This window comes from Folsomia candida, unplaced genomic scaffold (assembly GCF_002217175.1).
Source record: "Folsomia candida strain VU population unplaced genomic scaffold, ASM221717v1 Fcan01_Sc037, whole genome shotgun sequence".
Classification (NCBI taxonomy): Eukaryota; Metazoa; Arthropoda; class Collembola; order Entomobryomorpha; family Isotomidae; genus Folsomia; species Folsomia candida.
In genome coordinates, this window is record NW_019091229.1 from 1089394 (window position 1) to 1107998 (window position 18605).

Genomic DNA, 18605 nt, shown 5'->3' on the forward strand with positions numbered 1-18605 from the left:
AAATTTTCTGAAAAACTTTAAAATACTTGTTTATTCCAGCAAATAGGAATGACATTACATACATATTTTATCAAATTTACATATTTCCCAACCTACATATCATCCTATCTATTTACATAGAGCTAATCTAAGGTTTCACGCGTATGCAAATATTGTCAACTTTTGTTTATCGGATTTTACTTGCGAGTTAGAAAATTTGTTGAGTACGTATTGTTTATTTTAAGACCACTTAAATTTTCGCCCCATGTAATAACCAATTTTTTAACGGAGTCAATATTCTCATTGGCCAAAGCAATCAATGCTAGAACCATTCCGCCCAGCAATATGTAAAATAGGAAGTAAACATCGGTAACTTCGACGCTGTCCCACCCCGAGCTATTATCTGTATTATCAGCCTCGTCGCAACGCTGGTGACTGCTGAAGGTGTCGTATTCTGTGGTGTACTTGTGGTGCAGCCCTGCTTCCCTGATCCGCATTAATCTAAATATTTTAAATTTAAAATTTCAAAAATAAATATGGATGGTATAAATAGTATGTATTTATGCACATTCCGCAAAAATGGAGGTTTAAGTATTTTAAAATTTCAAAAAAATATTGCTTACCCGTAATTAAAATATTCAGTAAACTCGGATGACTTCTTAGCAATGAAGGAGGAATAGATGGGTTTACTGTTTGGAGAGATTGTGACTCGTCGAATATTTCGGCAGATGAAGTCCGTCGAGTAATTTTGAAGTGTCGCTTCCGCATAGAAGTAATCAAAGTAGGCGATCGTAGCTGTGCGATGGGCCGGTTGGAAAAGGTGACTAATTTGTGAGGCACTTTCTACAAGTTCAACGTCCAAAGGTGCACCGTGGTTGGAGAGGGCAGTCTGAAAATTTACTTGTTGTATTATAGGTAAAATTGGGGAATGCCATTTTCAAAATTTTTTGCCAGGTCAATTTGCGAAAAAATCTCATGGTTTTCCAGCAAAAATTTTGGAAAATTTTGCAAAATTCGCAAAATTTCGCAGGTTGTGCTACTTTGAAGTACTTCGCTTAGTTTGCGAAATATGCGAAGGTTGACGTGGACCTGAATATGCCCAAAATGTACGTAAATATGCAAACCTTTAAAATATTCTGCATTGGAAGGCTCTCACTGTGCGCTGTGAACTTGAACCCTGAAGTAATTAAGGCGTGAAAGGACGGAATTTGCGACATTGGTATTGAAAGAGCCGACGTAATGGTGGACGAGTAGAGAATATTGATAAAAAGGCCAAACATGATTCCGACAGCGAAACAGATTCGGAACGTGGTACAAAATTTAGCCTGGCGGACTCTCCCACTCGAAAGATCACAGCCTGGAAATTAAATTCAAAAATTATGTACTGCATGTATCTTTACTCGTTTAAAGGCGGAGGCGAAAGTCAAATTTACCATTGAAAATAATCATGACATAAATTCATACATAGATCTACCTTGTCCGGTCACGAATGTAGTAATCCACCAGACCCAGTTGGGCATACTGTGCGAATTTTCATTTGGAACAATATTCGCTTGAAGTATCCTGATAATTATGCAAACCACGGTTCCATAGAGGACTCAAGTGAAAAAAATTGCTATCCATGACATCAACTCGAATGGTTTCGAGTGTACGTTTCTCATCGGATTGTGCTCAAGGGCTTTGTAGAAGGCGCCATAGCTGAAAATTAAAAAAAAAACATGGGGCACCATACACAAAGCAGGTATGTGATATTTAAATATATAACTCATACTGTGAATGCTGAATGGGTTGGAGCATTGTGTAAATTTTAAATCGTTCCACGGTTTGGCTAGCGAAGTGCAGGCTCAGATCGACATGAGCCACGTCGTCTCCGCTGGTTTGTGGCTGGCTGAGATTTTTATGCACAAATTTTCTCTCCGTTAACGTGTACCTTAAGTAACAAGCAAAGAAAAAGTATTTCAGTATTCAACATTTAAATTACATGATGAGGGTATTCACGACGAGTTCGCATTGTTAGCAAATAACGTCGCAAAAAAGTTTGGTTCAAAACTTATTTGCGAAACTGGTCATCTCCAAGGCTAGTATTTACATATCTGTAAAACAACGTGTATTGCGATGCGAAAATGCTAAATCGTCATGAATTCCCAGAATGTTTTATCCGTAAGTTATGTAAATATGTACATACGAAAAATTTAGAACCAATTTCAAATCTAGAAAGAAGTTTGATGTCATTCGGTTTGATTGCATTAAGCGGTTATCGTAGACACGACATGTGCCCTTAGTTTGGTCGGGAATCTGGCTCCCCTATTTCAAAATTGGAAAAAAAAGTTTGGATTAGAATATAGATAACTTAATAAGGCTTGATACACTCTTAGAAATCTAGTATTAAAATAATACCAAGGTAATAAACAAGTAAAACATGCAATATGCCGCTCGGTATTAAACTTTTACCATTTCAGTGACAAATTTTTACTGACCGCAATAATTTTAATTCCAAGGGTGGCAACTTTAATACCGACAAATCAATACCTGCGTGGCTATACCAGATTTCTAACGGTGTGCATATTTGTATATATAAATTATTTATAAATGTGACTCCTTACATCGATTTGGAAGCTTAATAAAGCCCAATAGAAATTCTTCCTCCTTTGAAAGGACATTGAAGATTGTACTGAATGAAGTTGGTCCAGTCGAAGTGGAAAATTTGATCTCTATTTAAAACAAGTAGCTTATTTTGGTACAACTGTTTCTTGATGTAGTAAAACTCCCAAATTTCAATTGATGAATTGTTTATTAAGAGGAAGAATAGTTTTTGGGTCATTTCCACGCGGAAACGAGTCAAGATTCTTGTAAAGTTTTGGCGATTTGTAGTGATAAAAATTATAGTTGGGGAAGTAGACCCATTCTTGCTTCCATTTTGAATAAGCTGTTGGAAGTCCTGTAATTAGGGGAAAATAATCTTATTTCATTCTAATCTTGGATATTAAAAAAGATGGTTTTTACAATAGAAATGTAAACTATTGCTTCATAATCTCATTTGCATATTTTGACGCATTATTGAGAGGAACCTAAAGTTTATTTAATACGGAATCCTGAAGATGGGCATAGTGAGATTTATGCAAATGCAGTGACCCGCAACATTAATTCTACTATAAATAAATATGTACATATACATAATTACATAGTAAGCACAAATGCGAATTATTGTTGCGGGTCACCTCATTTGAATAGATGTTACTACATATGTATCGGCCCCTTTAAAAATCTGACATTATCACATCACACCTTCACACTGCATGACAAATTTCTTACCACACGATTGATGTCCAGGTATGTAACCGATATATAGATCCGTATAAATTTATAAAACACTAAGTAAAAGTTGATCATCAACTCGTACGCAGTTCGATCAGGGGAATAATAACACACATTAGAATCGCTAATTATAACCAGATCAGAATTAATCAAGATAAAAGAGCAAGTTAAAAATATACAGATCATTGTAAATTTCATGATCTCAAGTAAAGGTTTTCAGCGTATTTTAGTTTTATTTTTAGTCTTTTACTAATGTTTCTTTTATTCGTTTCGTTACACAGCCGGATATGTAGAGCTACAAACAAGTGCTACACATAAATACATACATCAAAAGAAAAATCAATTGCATAAATATTTATTTACTTCATGAAAATACAATTTTGTCTAATGGAAATTGGAACTTGAATTCAATATTTTTTATCAAGTACAATTCAATTTAATCCTTTGTGCAAAGGTCATGATAACATCTTGGAGATAAGAAACACTTAACAGTTATGAAAAGAATGAGGAATTGTGGGTGAGGGTGCACGAGAATTGTGTTGCATATAAATGTACCAACATTATTCATGTTTATGTACAAATGATATACGGATGTCCAAATGTGCATGCATTCTCAGAGAAGACATCACCCAAATACTCAATCAAATAATGGAACAAACTTCATAAACCCTCCCAGTATTCTGGGTATTTATGTACATACTGCACTGCATCGCAAGCAGAGACCTTAATTGAATATAAAATGGTTTTAAATAATTTTTCTCGATTTTTGACATCAGGTCCATTACCATAACTCATGGAGTAACACATACATATGTATTTATTGCCTTGAAAACACGTAGTACCCTTTCAAATTAAAAAATAAATATTAACAATTAAGTGACAATGTTCGGGTCCAAACACCTAAAAAAAACTTTCCATCCATCCCACCACAACAAAAACAAAACAACGTAACAAACGACGACCAGCCCCTCATAAATCTTATGCACAAAAGCAAAGGAACAAATGGGACCACAAGTGCAGGCACCTTGACCCTGTCCTTGCCAAGTGTCACTCGTCCAAACCAACTGTGAATGAGTGTGAAAATGAGGACATACATAAAATAGGATGAAAAGGGCTCACTTTGAGTGAATCAAATGTATTCATTCATTCACGAATCACCATATGAATCTTAATCCTCGTCGGCCTGAAGCTGCCAGTATCAGAACCCAGTCTTGCACTGTGTCTTCCTTTCTTTATACGGAATGCGACGGATGCTTGGTTAGTTAAAAATATTTAGGTAAATCCAGGAATTATGGAGCAAGGTGAAGGTTCAGGTGGGCGGAATATGGGTCACGGTGGTGTTTATATTTTCCTGGAACCAAATTCATAATCCTTGACCTCAAAAAGATTTTACCTTCCAAGGGATTTATGTAGGATGGAGAATCCCTAATAAAACTTTCCATCCATTCACCCTGTATTTAGGAGCAGGGTATAAAAACCTCAAAATCATCAAAAAACCGTCCAATCCAGTCGGTAGCAGATTTGAAAGCAATCGTCTCATCCTGCAACAACCCACAGAAAATTATCCGTATCTTCTTCCGTCATTCGGGCCAAATCAGGTAATTACCCGTAATATATTAAATACTGGCAGTGAGTTAAATACATACATACATTTTATGAGAAGTTGTTTAGAAAATGCTTCAATTTTTTCTGATTGTCTTCAATTTGTAAAGAAACGAACTATTTGATTTTGGATTTATGGCGAAGCAAAACTAAATAATTCGTATTAAAATATGCGACATGCTACTCTCTCAACTAACTAGTTGCATTTTTAACCTAATCCTTAAATATTCATAAGTTCATATGTTGAAAAAAAGTTTAGTAATTAACTTGTTATTAGAGAGTGTACATGATTGTAAAAAAATCATTGAACCTTAGAAGCCCAATCACGTTCTACGATTGTATCTTCTTGAGGCTGAACAAGAATAATTTGTGGGAGAATAATTTTAATTAACTTCTGGCGGCAGATTTGAAATTCTTGTAGGTTGCGTGCCCTTCAAGGTTCTCAACGTTATATTCTTTCCCTTGCAGAATGAAGTTGTTGTCGCTCATCCTTCTGGTGGTTTTGGTGGCGTGGAGCTGTTCCATGGCGGAGGCGGTCAAGATTATGCGGTGCAATAAGTCGCCCATTGGGGGAAACATTTGGGATAACAGGGCAACGAAGGCTTGCGGGAAAGAACTTGAGCTTTACTGCTACAACTATAGGGCGAAGCCATACTGCGAAACGGCCACCGAGGAAATCTCCGAAAACTTTAAAGAGTGCTGCAAGCAAAAAGACAGAGAAGGAACTTGGGAAGTTGAGAATTAAGGTAAATTCCCAATTTCTGCATACATACTCTTTTTCCACGCAGGATTGAACTTTTACAGAAATTGAGAATTTTGAGAAACTGAGCAGTCTCAAATTCCTCCCTGCGGATAAGTAAAATTCTTCTGAGACTGACAGTTTCTCAGAATTCTGAATTTCTGTAAAAGTTCAATCCTGCGTGGATGATAAGTATTGTAAGAGAACACATATTACGTCATCATTTAGTGGGTGGGTGGTTTAGGACTTTCTATCTTTTCCATGTTAAAATTCGGTATCCTTTAATGTATACGTTGGGTGGGGGAGGGGGTGCCTGAAATCGAGAAGTTTTTATGACGTAATATGTGGATGGCTCTTAATGACGCTTTATTTATATTATTTTTGATACTTTAAATGCAGATTGGCGATCAAGTATGTACATACATACAACACGACACCGCAGTGTGGAGACTTTGCAGCAAGAAAATTTTAACATTCTGTCGATTTGACTAATTTCAAACAAATTTTAAAAAATCAATTGGCACAATTTCATGTGTATCATTTATTTATTAATAAGATGCTCACAGTACAAAATAATAAATATGTAATTAATTCCAAAAAAAGAAGTCTAAACAATAAAATATCCATAATTTAATCGTAGCCTGTATTGAGCATTTTTCAATTTTGTTTACATATATTCATAGAATTTCTGGGTGAATGTATGTACATACATGCAGTTTATGAATACATAATATTTCTCTGATACAATAAATACATGCATTATTAATTTTCACTGCCTTCATGTATAACACAACATGCAAACAAATACACATGCAAACCAAGTCAAATATCATATGCCTATATCCATATATAATCTGTTCAGTTACGCAACACTAAATATTATTCGCTGTTTTTTAGCATGCATTTACACAAACATATTTACATACTCGTGCAATCATCTACTCTCCGTCATTAACTCAGCTGGAATACTTAAAGTGAAAAACATTACAATTGTTTACAATACTTTTTTCTTGTTAAATTTACAGTGTAAATGTTGAAATATGTAGTGATCCAACACCAATAAGTTTTAAGTAAAGAATATATAAGTACGTATCATGGCATCTACTTCTGAAGTAAAATGTAATTTGCCATGTAAGTGCCCATTCCTTCCAGATTACACATTGCAACGCATATTTGACGGTGGAGCGTTCGGCGTTGTCTCCCAAATCGAAAAATTCGAAGGTGAAGATTTAAAAAAGCTGGCTCTCAAACGAATTTTTTTACCAGACAGGTACATAATTCTCACTCTTTTAGTGTAATGCTCGTTCAATGACTGCTAACTGATTGGTAATTTATGATATAGTACAACTCATGTAGAAAATATTACAAATAACCTCCCAGAAATACGAGCAATGAAATGGTTTAAGAGTTATCGTCATCCCAATGTCATTCGCATTCATGGAGTACGTGTCGACTACCAGTCGGAAGAGTGGCTGTCTAAAAATGATCCTCTCTACAAGGAACGGTAAGAATCTGATTTAGTTAATATATAAATTAATTATAACAAATTATAACAAATTAAGGGGTGAAGCGAAGTGAAATCCCTTTATGGAAATGTCTTGTCCGTCTGTCTGTATCCAGGATAACTTTAGAACGTATTCGAATTTCGACATGCGGTATTCGCCAACGTGTTTCTAATTTTTGAAGTATGAATATATCTCGAAAATGGGTGTGGTAGGTCATTAGGTTACGACGCCACGGGGATGGGGCCAATGGTCAAAGATGACAAATTTGTATTTTAACGGTTTTAGACGTAGTTTGGGGAGGAGAAATCGACATATTTAGTTTTGACGAGCCACCGTGTCGCTTCACCCCTTTGCTACTTTCGTTTTCAACGACTGTTTATTCATTATCCTAACGAAATTAACAATTTGATTCAACTCTGAAACAGCTTAAGCAGGGACGATCAATCCTCAAGTATATGTGAAGATGAAGACGAAAATACAGAATCAATACAGACATCTGTAACAGTGATATCCATCCTACAAGAATTATGTTATGGCCCTTTATCCCAAGTAATTCTTAATCATTTAAGTGACACGGCCAAAACCAATCAACGTGATAGGAAATTAATGCTGAATTTCTCTATCCAAATATCCGATGGTCTACGATACTTGCATGACAAGGGGATCATTCATCGCGACTTGAAACCAGACAATATTCTAGTAAATTTTGAAAGTAGAAGAGCCATTGTTTTAAAAATAGCAGATTTTGGACTATCTAAATTTAGTGAGAAGACAAGTTTGCCAGTTGTGATGACGGGAGATATTGGTACTCGTAACTTTATGGCACCTGAACAGGTTAAAGTTTTAGTTTAAAAAATGAGTATCTACTCTTCGTTCAAAATTGATATGCAGTAAAGTCCTCAAAATTTTTTAAGAAATCAAATTTCCTAAGTTTCTGGATGCTATTGAAAAATGATTTATCCGTAACTGTCCATATTTATTCTCCATTTAAAATGAAAATCACATGAAAGTTGAAGAAACAATGTATTATTAAACAAAATCAAGTCATGGAAAACAGCAACTGCCAAATGGCCTTTCAGATTTTTTACTGCTTATTAATTTTGAACGAACAGTAGCCTTATCAAAATATTTTGTTAATTTGCTAATAAATTCTTTAGGTTGGGGTATCATACACGAATAAGGTGGACATTTACTCCCTTGGATTAATCATTTTTGTTTTATACACAATATTTCCTGGTGATACTGAAGAAAAAATCCTAAAAAACCGAAATTCCGAGTTTCGTAAATTAAAGGAAACTTTAAAACTTCCGGATTCATTCTGTCAAAAAATTGTATGTAAATCAACTTATTTTAAGTTTTAAATCTATATTTTTATCAAACATACACATACATATTTCAGGGTGGATCTATCATTCAAATGATTTCCAATAATCCAGATCTACGCCCAAGCGCATCAGATTTATTTACTACACTGACCCACTTACAAAGCACTAATTACACTTCGTCCCCACCACTTTGGTATGGCCAAAATCGTCACAACCCAAATTTTACGGGAAAAATCAGCGAATTAGGAAAACTCTCCGATTTATTCTGCAATCCAGCCACTCAACTAATACTTCTGACCGGAAATGCCCTCATGGGTAAATCCGAACTAGCACTACGATTCGCTGAAGACATGTACAGAACCGGAAAAGTTTCAGTTACTTGGCTAGACGCGAATAAGGGATCATTTCAAAATCAGATTCACAAACTTGCTCGAGCCCTTTCCATAAGTGTGCGAGAAGATTCTGGCAAAATTCTAAAAATGAGCAGTATCATTGAAGCAATTCGACTCAAACTAGAACCGACTAGGTGGCTCCTAATTTTTAATGATTGTCTCAATTTTAACATAACCACGCTTGATTCTTTTCGAGAAGATGTGAAGGAACAAAATCTATTTATAATTATTACTGCAAGGAATATTACATTAACAGAAAAAGAACCTGGTAAAACTCACGCTCCAATCGTACTAGAAATTGGAGAAATGGATGAATCAGAGTGTGCCAAAATTGTAACAAGTATTGTCCCGGAAACTATTCAAATCCCAGAACGTCTTTATAGCCAATTAAAGCATGTACCACTTCTGGTACGACTTGCAGCTCAATATATAAAAGAGGAAGTTAAAACGGATCAAAACTTCAATTTTGAGACATATTTGCAATTGTTGGATGCTGAATTGTCGTACGATTTAAGAAACGCTATACCCAAGGCTGACACCACGGGGGATGAATTGCGGCTAAATGACGACCCCAACGGAAAGATGATTACGGCCGTGGTGAATCTAACTTTATCTCGGATCTATGCAGAAATGTGTGTAATTCCCGAGCGTGAGACCAATATTAACAGAATAATACCATTTTGGCCACCGGAATTTTTTAAGTTGAGCGATCTCACGGATATTTCTGCAGAAAATAAGATTCAAGCTGAATTGATGGAAAAATATGGAATTATTAGGGTAGCAAAGAATGGAAGGGTGGTTCATATTTATCATACGCATTCAGCAAGAAGGTGTCCATCCAATGTTCAATATTACGAAGGGGTAGAGGCTTTTAAGAATAATAAGTATTTGGAATTACATGCGCCTGTTCCCTTCAACCATTGGAAATGGCAACAACGACTTTTTTATAGATGCTAGTGTTTAATGCTATTCGAAAAAAGAGAAATAAAAAAGAAAATAATTGATTTACTTGATGCACTCTCATGGAGTACTAATTTCCGAAATTTCCTCATTTCGACTAATACTAAGTACAACGATCCTACGACCTAGTTGATAATACTTATACTTGGAATATACTTAGAAATACGTTTTAAAACGTTTGGAAATATTAATTTAGCTTTATTAATAATTTGTTGTGTTCAATTATATTTTTATTTCGATTATATATGTATTCAAACATGTTTTTCTCCAAATATTGAATACTTACAATAAATTATCAAACGAATTATTAGTTTTTAGCGATACAATAATTAATTTCCCAAAAATTATTCCGTTCAGATTGTAGTAAATATTGCCAGATGCAAAATTCCCTAGCGTTGCAACCCCTTCCAAAAGTTGAGCCGCTCGTTAAACGGTTCAGAAATCATTTTGGGTTCGCGACAAATGTGCATGTACTTGAGGGGCTCGTAACCCCTCTGGGCGGACCAGTGTTGTCCAAAGAAATCAAGAGAACAGGCTGGATTGTGCTTGTCCAATTTCACGAACTGCACGAGACATTCAACAATCGCTTTAGAAACGTCGTAGTCCGGACTTTTCTGGGGGACGTAGCACATGGCGGGCATATACCATTGCATAGCGAGACCGTCCCCGTGACAAGACCCTGGAGGAAAAATATTTTTAAAAAAAATGAGAACCAGCCATTACAAAGTTTTCATAGTTTTTGGAAAGACCAGAGAAGTAAAAGTCGGATAAGGTGCTAAAAACTAGAATTTTTTTAATCTTTTATAAACTGTTGTTGAAATAAATGTGTAAAAATTAAAATTTAGAGAGATCTAATCTAATTCTGCATTGAGCGTACTCACGATAACGGTTTATTTCGTATCGCAACTTATTTTGAAAACTTGTAAACCTGAAAAAATTGTGACGTGAGAGGATTCAGAAAGATATGATTCCGAAAATTTCTAGCAGTTATGTTTCCTTGAATTATTTACAATTTCTGAAGAATTGAATAGAGAAGTTTTCGAAATAATAAATATTGTGCAATAAAACATGACCAGTTGCTGGGTGAAATTGAAAAAAAAAATCTTATGGTTTTCCAACAATAAATTTTGACAAAACTTTGGCGAAATCTGGAAAACTTTCCAAAACTTCGCTAGTTTAAGCTCAATATACGAATGATGACGTGAGTAACCCCATTGAAGTATTCTTCTCAAAAACTCTTCATTTAAAAAAAATAATAAATTTCCTGACAAACTCACCATATTTTGGAATTTCCTCTTTCTTAATTTTCTCCTTGATCCATTTCTTCCCCTTGATTTTGATCAGCTCGACGAGAGGATGAGCATCCCCTCCGATGGCGAGGACCATGTCGGCCAAACTGTATTTGCCGTGATAGTCGTAATAATAGCAAAAGAGGGGATTTCTTAGGTCGTCGCCATAATTTGCTAGGGCGGCCGCGTGTGCTGTCATCGCATTGTGGAAGCCAAGATTCCAGATGCAGTCGGAGAAGAGATGCGTCATCTCCTGCATCTTTTCCATCGGTTTGGCTGGGTCAAATTCTCCCGCGCAATAGAGGTCTTTCGTTGCGTCCAGGATCGTCCCGTCTACTTCTGGGGGAAAGAAGAGAAAGGGGGCGAGAGTTTTGCCCCAGTTTTCGGACAGTTCTTGACACGTGGTTTTGTTGGTTAGGGCGGCTATTTAAAGATTGAAAGCGGCGAATTAAAATACAGTAATAAGGCGAATAAAGTAGTGACTTCACTTTATTGATTAAGGTTACGTAGGATCACAATTTGGGTGCCATAGATTTTTGATCTTACTCTACCCCTATTATATGCTTTTAAATGCAAATTTCTAAGATTAGATCAATTTCATGAGTTTTGCGATACATGCAACTTTGTAATTCCTGAAGCTCATTTTTGGTACAACAAAACCTGTTTTACTACAAACAAAAAGGCTAACATATATATTTTCCAGGAAATTTATTATGACAATAGCAAATAAAGCACCCAATTTTAAAGATTTCCAGGTTTTGAAGTACCAAAAATTAGCTTCATACATTAAAGTATCGAAATTTGCACTTGTCTCAGAACTAGTCAAAACTCATGAAATTAATGGCATTATAGACATTTGCATTATAGACACATTGAACGGGTCTAGAGTGAGACTAAAAATCAATTACGTAGTTATTCCAACTTTGCGTTGTAAAAATAATTACTGGACAGGATTCGATCCCGGGAATTAATTAAATTTTCCGGCGAATTTGAAGTTTCCATTTCAAACTTACGTGTAGCAAGTAAGATCCCTTCGCCCGAATTTACGCCTACCATGTATGGAACCTTATTAAAATTCCCGCTGTTAATTATCCTTTGAGGATGCTCGGTAATCATGGCTTGCCCGTCGCCAAAATCGAACTCGATGGTGGGCCGAAAGTTGTCAAACATGCCGAGCTGGACGGAAGCAATTGTCGCCGTGTCTAAAGTTTTCATCTGGAAAATCATCTTTTGTGTGTCCTCTGTCGGGCAGCGTAGAATTTCGGCGAGTCGCCTCGTTAATTTAGCCGGGTTAGGATGAATTGCGAATGGTAGGGTTGCAAACCCACTTTGGGACACGGCCTTGTGGAATAGCCCTAAATTTGCGAATAATTAGAAATTTGCATTTGGAGTCAATTGAGGCGATATGATACATACCTGTGCTTAATCGAGAGAGCACGTGGAAATGGACAGACGCTCCGCCGGCAGATTCTCCTAAAAATGATGAAATTTCAAATAAGCTTCAAATTTTACAATCGGTGTGCATTTAACGAGTCAACGTCTTATTTCAAAACTCATTTTGTTTGTGAAATACATAATGGGGGTATTCATTACGAGTTCGCATCGTTGTTAGCATAAAATAAAGTTCGCAAGTTTGCAAAAAATGGCTTGAAAATTCATCTAAGAACTTCTGCATTTCTAAGTCTAGTATTTAGTTCACTTTTTTTCAAAATTACGTTACGATGCGAACATGCGAACTCGCAATGGATGAATACCCTGAATATATATAATTTTACCCGCAATTGTTACATCATGAGGATCACCGCCAAATCCAGCAATATTGTGGTGTACCCATCTTAACGCCATGTTTTGATCCTTCAACCCCATGTTGCCTCTCACGACGCCATCCCCAGTGTCCAAGAAGCCTGAAGAGGTTAACAGGATTAATTTAATCTAATATCTATTTATTACTTGTTTATTTAGGTAGATTCAAAATAAGGTGACACGTACCAAAGCATCCGAGTCGATAATTGACAGCAACAACAACGACGTCATGCTCCATGAAGTAATCCGGCTTGTAGTCATTTCCGGACCTGAAAAATATGACGGTGTAAACTGAGTCATACCGAGTTTTTTTGACGCGGATGACATAATTTTAACTTTTTCTTTAAAGTCTTTTACTTCATAAGTTTTGAAATGTATTGGGGTATTCATGACAAGCTTTCATTGTTATATAGTAAAAACGTCTCAACAATTGACCTTCAAAATTTAGCATGGTAACTCGCGATGAATACCCCCAATGTTCATAATTTTGCGAGATTTTGCCAAATATTTTGGAATATAGCTTACCCCATGATAAAGGAGCCTCCATGAAACCACACCAGGACCGGAAGTCGTGATCCTTCCGCAATCTTTTTATGTAAAAATAAACCGAAACTTTTGTTTAATTCTAGTTTTTTAATGTATAAGATGAGATTAGTTTTCATACGATGGGGGTATGCACGTCAACAAAGAGACAGTCCTCGCTTCCTATCACTTTTTGCGAAACGGCGTCAAACTGGGCTGCTTTGTCCCCGTTTTTCGTCGCATCTCGTACCCCAGGCCAGTGCTCGTTCCAGGGTTGCGGTGGCTAAGAAATTGTTATTACCAAATTAATTAATTAAAAAGACGTATTATGTCTTTAATTAGGATAAAGCTGGAAGCAAATTTAAGCAATGGTACAATAACATAAATTATTAAAATATGCAAATATGTATCTATGCAAAAAATATGTATGTATTTACATAAATGCATGTTCATTCATGCCCTCATGCAATTAAAGCCAAATGTGCATTAATGTGTTAAAGTGAGAAATGTATTTACAAAAATTTAATTTAATTCCGTATTTTAATTCTTGAAGAATTTAGTTATAAAATATTTATAGAAATGGTTAATTTGCCAATTTATGTATGTAAATTTGCCAACGGATTATGGAAATTTACAAAAAAACTTACCTCGAAGCGTAACTCATACAAGGGTGGCTTTGCATACGGTATCCCCAAATATTGGAAATATTTCCGTCCGTCGCGTGACGTGGAAGTGCGACCTTGTAATTTCCCACACGGCGTATCCACCACCGGCGAAGGGACCGTGGGCTTGGTCATGGCGGCAATATTCTTTCGAATCACGTACGCCGCGTTCATATTGACTATGTATTTATTTAGACACTTATTACTTCAAAATTATGCAAATGGCGTAAAAACCTGGAGACAAACTAAGCCCTCAACTAACCCAGTGAACGAGTAAGAGAAGAATGCGTACAGAACAAAAATCTGACTGTGCAAATTGATTAAGTAATTTGTCATGTTCTCCATGGCACTTTTGCAGATTAAACGGACCAAAGTACATACAATGCGGATGGAAGAGAGAAGAGATGCAGATTAGATTGGAAAATTCGCACATGGATGGTTCAGGTTCAATTAGTGGTTCATAAGTACATACGTGCATATGTATGTACCAACTCCCACAATGACTGATCCCGGTCTGTGTATGTATATACACTTGCGATAAATGACAAATATGGTGACAAATTCAATGCCGGCTTATCATCTAATTGGAATTGGACAATAATGTGTAATATATTACCCAATTTGTTTATGACCATGATTGATCTGTTATGGACAGGTAATTGTTATTGGGGAACTTGAAGCGTGGAAAATTACTTGTTTACGAAGATAATCACGGCCTCGTGTACCAAAACGCTTATGTATGTACACAAGTATTTATGTATCGGCTCGAACAATGGTATTGAGCACATATTTTTTCGATCAGTATAGTGTGACTCTTTTCACAAATCCTCTTAAGTAACATTAATATGTACTATTTAGTTGCTAAGTTTACATATCTTTTTACATGCTCGTTGTCATCTATGTCTATGGCAACCTTACCAAATTCTGCCAAAAAATGTAGACGTACAAACATATAAAGTATGCATGTATACACGTCTATGGTAGGTATCTACTATCCTCGCATTTAGGCGTGTCACCTCATTTGCATAAATCTCACTATGCCCATTTTCGGCGATACGGGCTCTCCGTGTTGGACAAACTCTATGTCTCTCGCGAATGCGTCAAATTATGCAAGTGAGGTGACCGGCTATAAAAATTCGACAGTATGTACATATTTTAAATCTTAAGTTGTATTAAAGCAATTGACGTAGTAACTGGTAACTTATAAAATCTGTATGTTTGTACGTACATTTCGTTAATATTAAACCGGGTACACATTTTATCGATTTCATCGACGAAATATACCTTGCAAATATAAATACAAATTTGTATATGTATAATTTTAATCAGCTAATGTACATATGCAGCTACATTCCATAACCAATAATCCATCTGTGAATGTACATACGTACATTCTAAATAATTCGGTAACGATTATAACGAGAAAGTAACTTATTTGACTTTAAATTAAATTAATTATACTAATAAGTTGTTAATTTGGTAATCATTTGTTACTGATTAGCTATATGTAAATGATACTACGGTATTTTTTAATAACACATTTACATATAACCAGTCGGTGATAAATTTATAACCATACATATGGGTAAACTAATACATCACAGGACTTTTTTCTGCTTTCGCCTTCATCAAACATTTTTATTTTTAATTCGATATTTTTTTAATTTCAATTTTATTTTCTACTTACAATTTCAAAACGACGCCGATACGTGACATTTTTTGATCTAAATTTTGTCCTTTTTAAAAAGGTTAAAATTTCAAATCAGCCTGAAAAATTTGAACTCGTCAATCTTTGCAGAAAGTAAATTTACTTTCTGGTTAACATAATTATTAAGAGTGCACATATGTATACGTGCGCATCGACAGGCTTAAAACTCAATTTGAGTCTTTACATTACTTTTTCACAATTTCTTTAAATATTTAGCTCCAGGAAGTTCATATTAAAAAAATGAACGGAACAATTCTGAAAATTGTTGGCGCCGTAAGGAATAATAAATTGCATTTTTAATAATAAAATATCGCTTTCTTCATAATATTTTCCATTAATAGGAATGGAAAGGGGTTCTAAACGTGGCTACAGAAATTACCGGATCTAAAACATTTATTTCCGGAGCCGCATTTGAAATGCTGCTTGATCTGCAGTTCATTTTAAACTTTAAGTAAAATAAATAAAATATACATAAATTAGCAAAAAGTAAACCATTATGTAATTGTTTTGTGCATATTTAAGGCCGGAATTTACCGTTGTGGATGATTACTTTCCGGATCATCCCACCAACTCCAGCATAGCTTATCACCTCTCGGTAAAGAATGCTGACATCGCGATCGGCCTTCTCTACTACGTGCTACCCCGTTTGGCGCATGGCTCAATCTTAGTTCCCCTTGGAAATGAACCGTATGTACATATGCAAAAGTTAACTTCTGACCAAAACTAGTAAATAATTTATATTTCCCGCGGTTTAGATTCCAAGCCTATTTTCTGCAACCTAGCGTAAAAAACGAGTCAGTGTACCATAAGCCATTGCCGATATCCCTCCTACTCTCGATGGTACTCTTATTAGCGATAATTTGCATCTTGACCATCTTATCGTCGAAAAATAGTACCGTTGTCGAACTTTCGTTCAGAGATTGGATAGTCGTCATGCTTAAAAGCGTATTTTGGGCGTTTGCTACAATAAGTCAACAAGGTAAGTTTTATGAAGAGAATTTACTTGCTTATAAGAATCACGGAGCTGGATATTTACTTATAGACAGCGAGTTACTCCGAGAAACCATGGTCAAATTTGTACGAAGAAATATGCATAGTTATGAATAATTGATAATGCATTCAAAATTTTTTGTGGTGGAAAATTTAATGAAAGTTACAGTTAAAATTTCGAAGTTTAAAATACTGAATTGTCTTTTTAACCAAAAATTAAACTGTGAAAAAACGGAAAGACTCCACCACGAGGTTTAAGGGATCCTGACTTTGTTCCATTCCAACCTACTCTGTAAAACTAGTAATCCCCCTAAATATCCAATTCTGTGATAAGAATGCACAGGGTGAATGAATATGATTTTGTGCGCTTTTTAGGAAGGAGCTGTAAACCACTGACAATGCAATTTATTCACATAGTTCTACTGTCGGGAGGACTCATGTGTTCAACAATGTTATACATTTACTATGCTGCCTCCATTCTTTCGTATTTTAACAGGGATGTTGTCGAGACGATTCAAAATTTTACGCAACTGTTGATCTCAAGCTTCTCGGTGTATACAGTTTCCTCCGTGACGTCAACCCTCTTAGAAAACCATGGCGTTACTCATGAAACATTTACAGATGTGGGACAGAATGCCTCAATTTTAAAGATTTTCCAAAGAGGGCACGCCCATCTCGACACGGACGATATTTTCTATCCAGACGCAGAATCTCTGGGAATACCAAACTCACAAGTTTGTACTGTATCGAAAGTGAAAGTCTTGAAGGGAGGTGGCTTAACGTCAGGGTTTTACTGTCAACAAGGATTCGAACATAGGGAAGGGTTCAATTTTGGGTAGGTAATTTTGCACTGATCCTCAAGTTTGAAAATTTTTTTTGCACGGAAAAATTGATTGTTTCTGAGCGATTTTGGTTTCAAATCAAGTTTTAGATATGTTCTATCTAGAAATACCTGAGATTAACGTGGCATTTTATATAGGTTTCGAGTTTGAATTGTGTCTCAACTTTCCCTTCTCCCATATATTCAAACGGCGATTTTGAAATATATTCATCTACGTGGGTTTTTTGAAGATTTTAACGCATCTTCAAATCGTTAATTTTTAGGTTTATAAAGTTACGAGTGTAGAATTTTGATTTTTTTGTTTAATTAAACAATAAATATAAAATGAATGAAAAATAATAAGTAAAAACTAAACGCTTTCTCATTGAACAGAAAAATCAACACGCGTAACTTTGTATTTTGATACACCTAGAAATCGATAATTTTTAAGTTTATCAAAATCTTCATATTGTAAAAAAACTCACGGAGATGAATAGGTTTCAAAATCGCCATTTGAATATATGGAATCGGGGAAAGTTGAGACAACAATTCAAACTCAAACCCTGCATACAATGCCACCTTAAGTTAAAAGTCATACCATATCCGGAAAAGGTCTTTCTGGATTATATACGTACATGTAAATTAATTTTGACAAGTCGATTATTTTTATTACAGAATTTTAAGGATATGTGAGACTGGACTAGCGCGCAGATACACAGAAGCTTATCGGATCGATATGGTCGCCCAATGTTCGAAACGTTATATACGTTACCATGATCACTTGGGGTTGAATGAAGTATCGCTTGCATTTCTTGGATATTTCTTTTATATAATTTTTGCTATATTGATATTAATGGGGGAGTGGTGTTGGTTTAAAGGATTTGTGCGTTATCATTGATTATACATGCACAAATAGTTATCCCAGTGGCAAAACCTCGATTCAAGATGTACGATTCCAGTGCACAAATGCTTTATGTGGTACTTTAATGTGAGT

General features: G+C 35.6%; 4 protein-coding genes and 1 long non-coding RNA gene across 6 annotated transcripts; 3 read left to right on the forward strand and 2 right to left on the reverse strand.

Annotated features, from left to right (window-relative positions):
• Positions 1-90: 90 nt before the first annotated feature.
• LOC118439499 lies at positions 91-3730 on the reverse strand. The gene is made up of 8 exons (XM_035860868.1): positions 3292-3730; positions 2583-2917; positions 2165-2283; positions 1751-1909; positions 1454-1677; positions 1104-1336; positions 603-868; positions 91-480 (listed from the first exon to the last, which is right to left on the reverse strand). Exons 5-8 carry the CDS (start codon positions 1497-1499, stop codon positions 177-179), a joined length of 849 nt encoding a protein of 282 aa, XP_035716761.1. The 5' UTR covers positions 1500-1677; positions 1751-1909; positions 2165-2283; positions 2583-2917; positions 3292-3730; the 3' UTR covers positions 91-176.
• Positions 3731-4735: 1005 nt separating this feature from the next.
• Positions 4736-6225, forward strand: LOC110861040. Its single transcript, XR_002549017.2, has 3 exons — positions 4736-4892; positions 5365-5642; positions 6035-6225. It is a non-coding gene; the product is annotated as an uncharacterized LOC110861040 (long non-coding RNA).
• Positions 6226-6579: 354 nt separating this feature from the next.
• LOC110861024 lies at positions 6580-9930 on the forward strand. Of its 2 annotated transcripts, none has more exons than XM_022110136.2 (5): positions 6580-6905; positions 6978-7139; positions 7566-7974; positions 8298-8471; positions 8540-9930. In XM_022110136.2, the coding sequence occupies exons 1-5, from the start codon at positions 6730-6732 to the stop codon at positions 9812-9814; spliced, it is 2196 nt and encodes a 731-aa protein (XP_021965828.2). In that variant the 5' UTR covers positions 6580-6729; the 3' UTR covers positions 9815-9930. The 2 variants fall into 2 exon arrangements, with proteins under 2 accessions (XP_021965828.2, XP_035716739.1); XM_035860846.1 differs by having other exon boundaries at positions 6801-6905; positions 7016-7139.
• On the reverse strand, positions 9858-14384 carry LOC110861031 (venom carboxylesterase-6). Its single transcript, XM_022110144.2, has 9 exons — positions 14079-14384; positions 13574-13714; positions 13435-13496; positions 13096-13178; positions 12882-13010; positions 12523-12579; positions 12120-12461; positions 11095-11529; positions 9858-10496 (listed from the first exon to the last, which is right to left on the reverse strand). Exons 1-9 carry the CDS (start codon positions 14265-14267, stop codon positions 10207-10209), a joined length of 1728 nt encoding a protein of 575 aa, XP_021965836.1. The 5' UTR covers positions 14268-14384; the 3' UTR covers positions 9858-10206.
• Positions 14385-16041: 1657 nt separating this feature from the next.
• LOC118439492 lies at positions 16042-18605 on the forward strand. The gene is made up of 6 exons (XM_035860820.1): positions 16042-16074; positions 16143-16252; positions 16324-16488; positions 16557-16780; positions 17209-17626; positions 18287-18605. The coding sequence occupies exons 1-6, from the start codon at positions 16042-16044 to the stop codon at positions 18507-18509; spliced, it is 1173 nt and encodes a 390-aa protein (XP_035716713.1). The 3' UTR covers positions 18510-18605.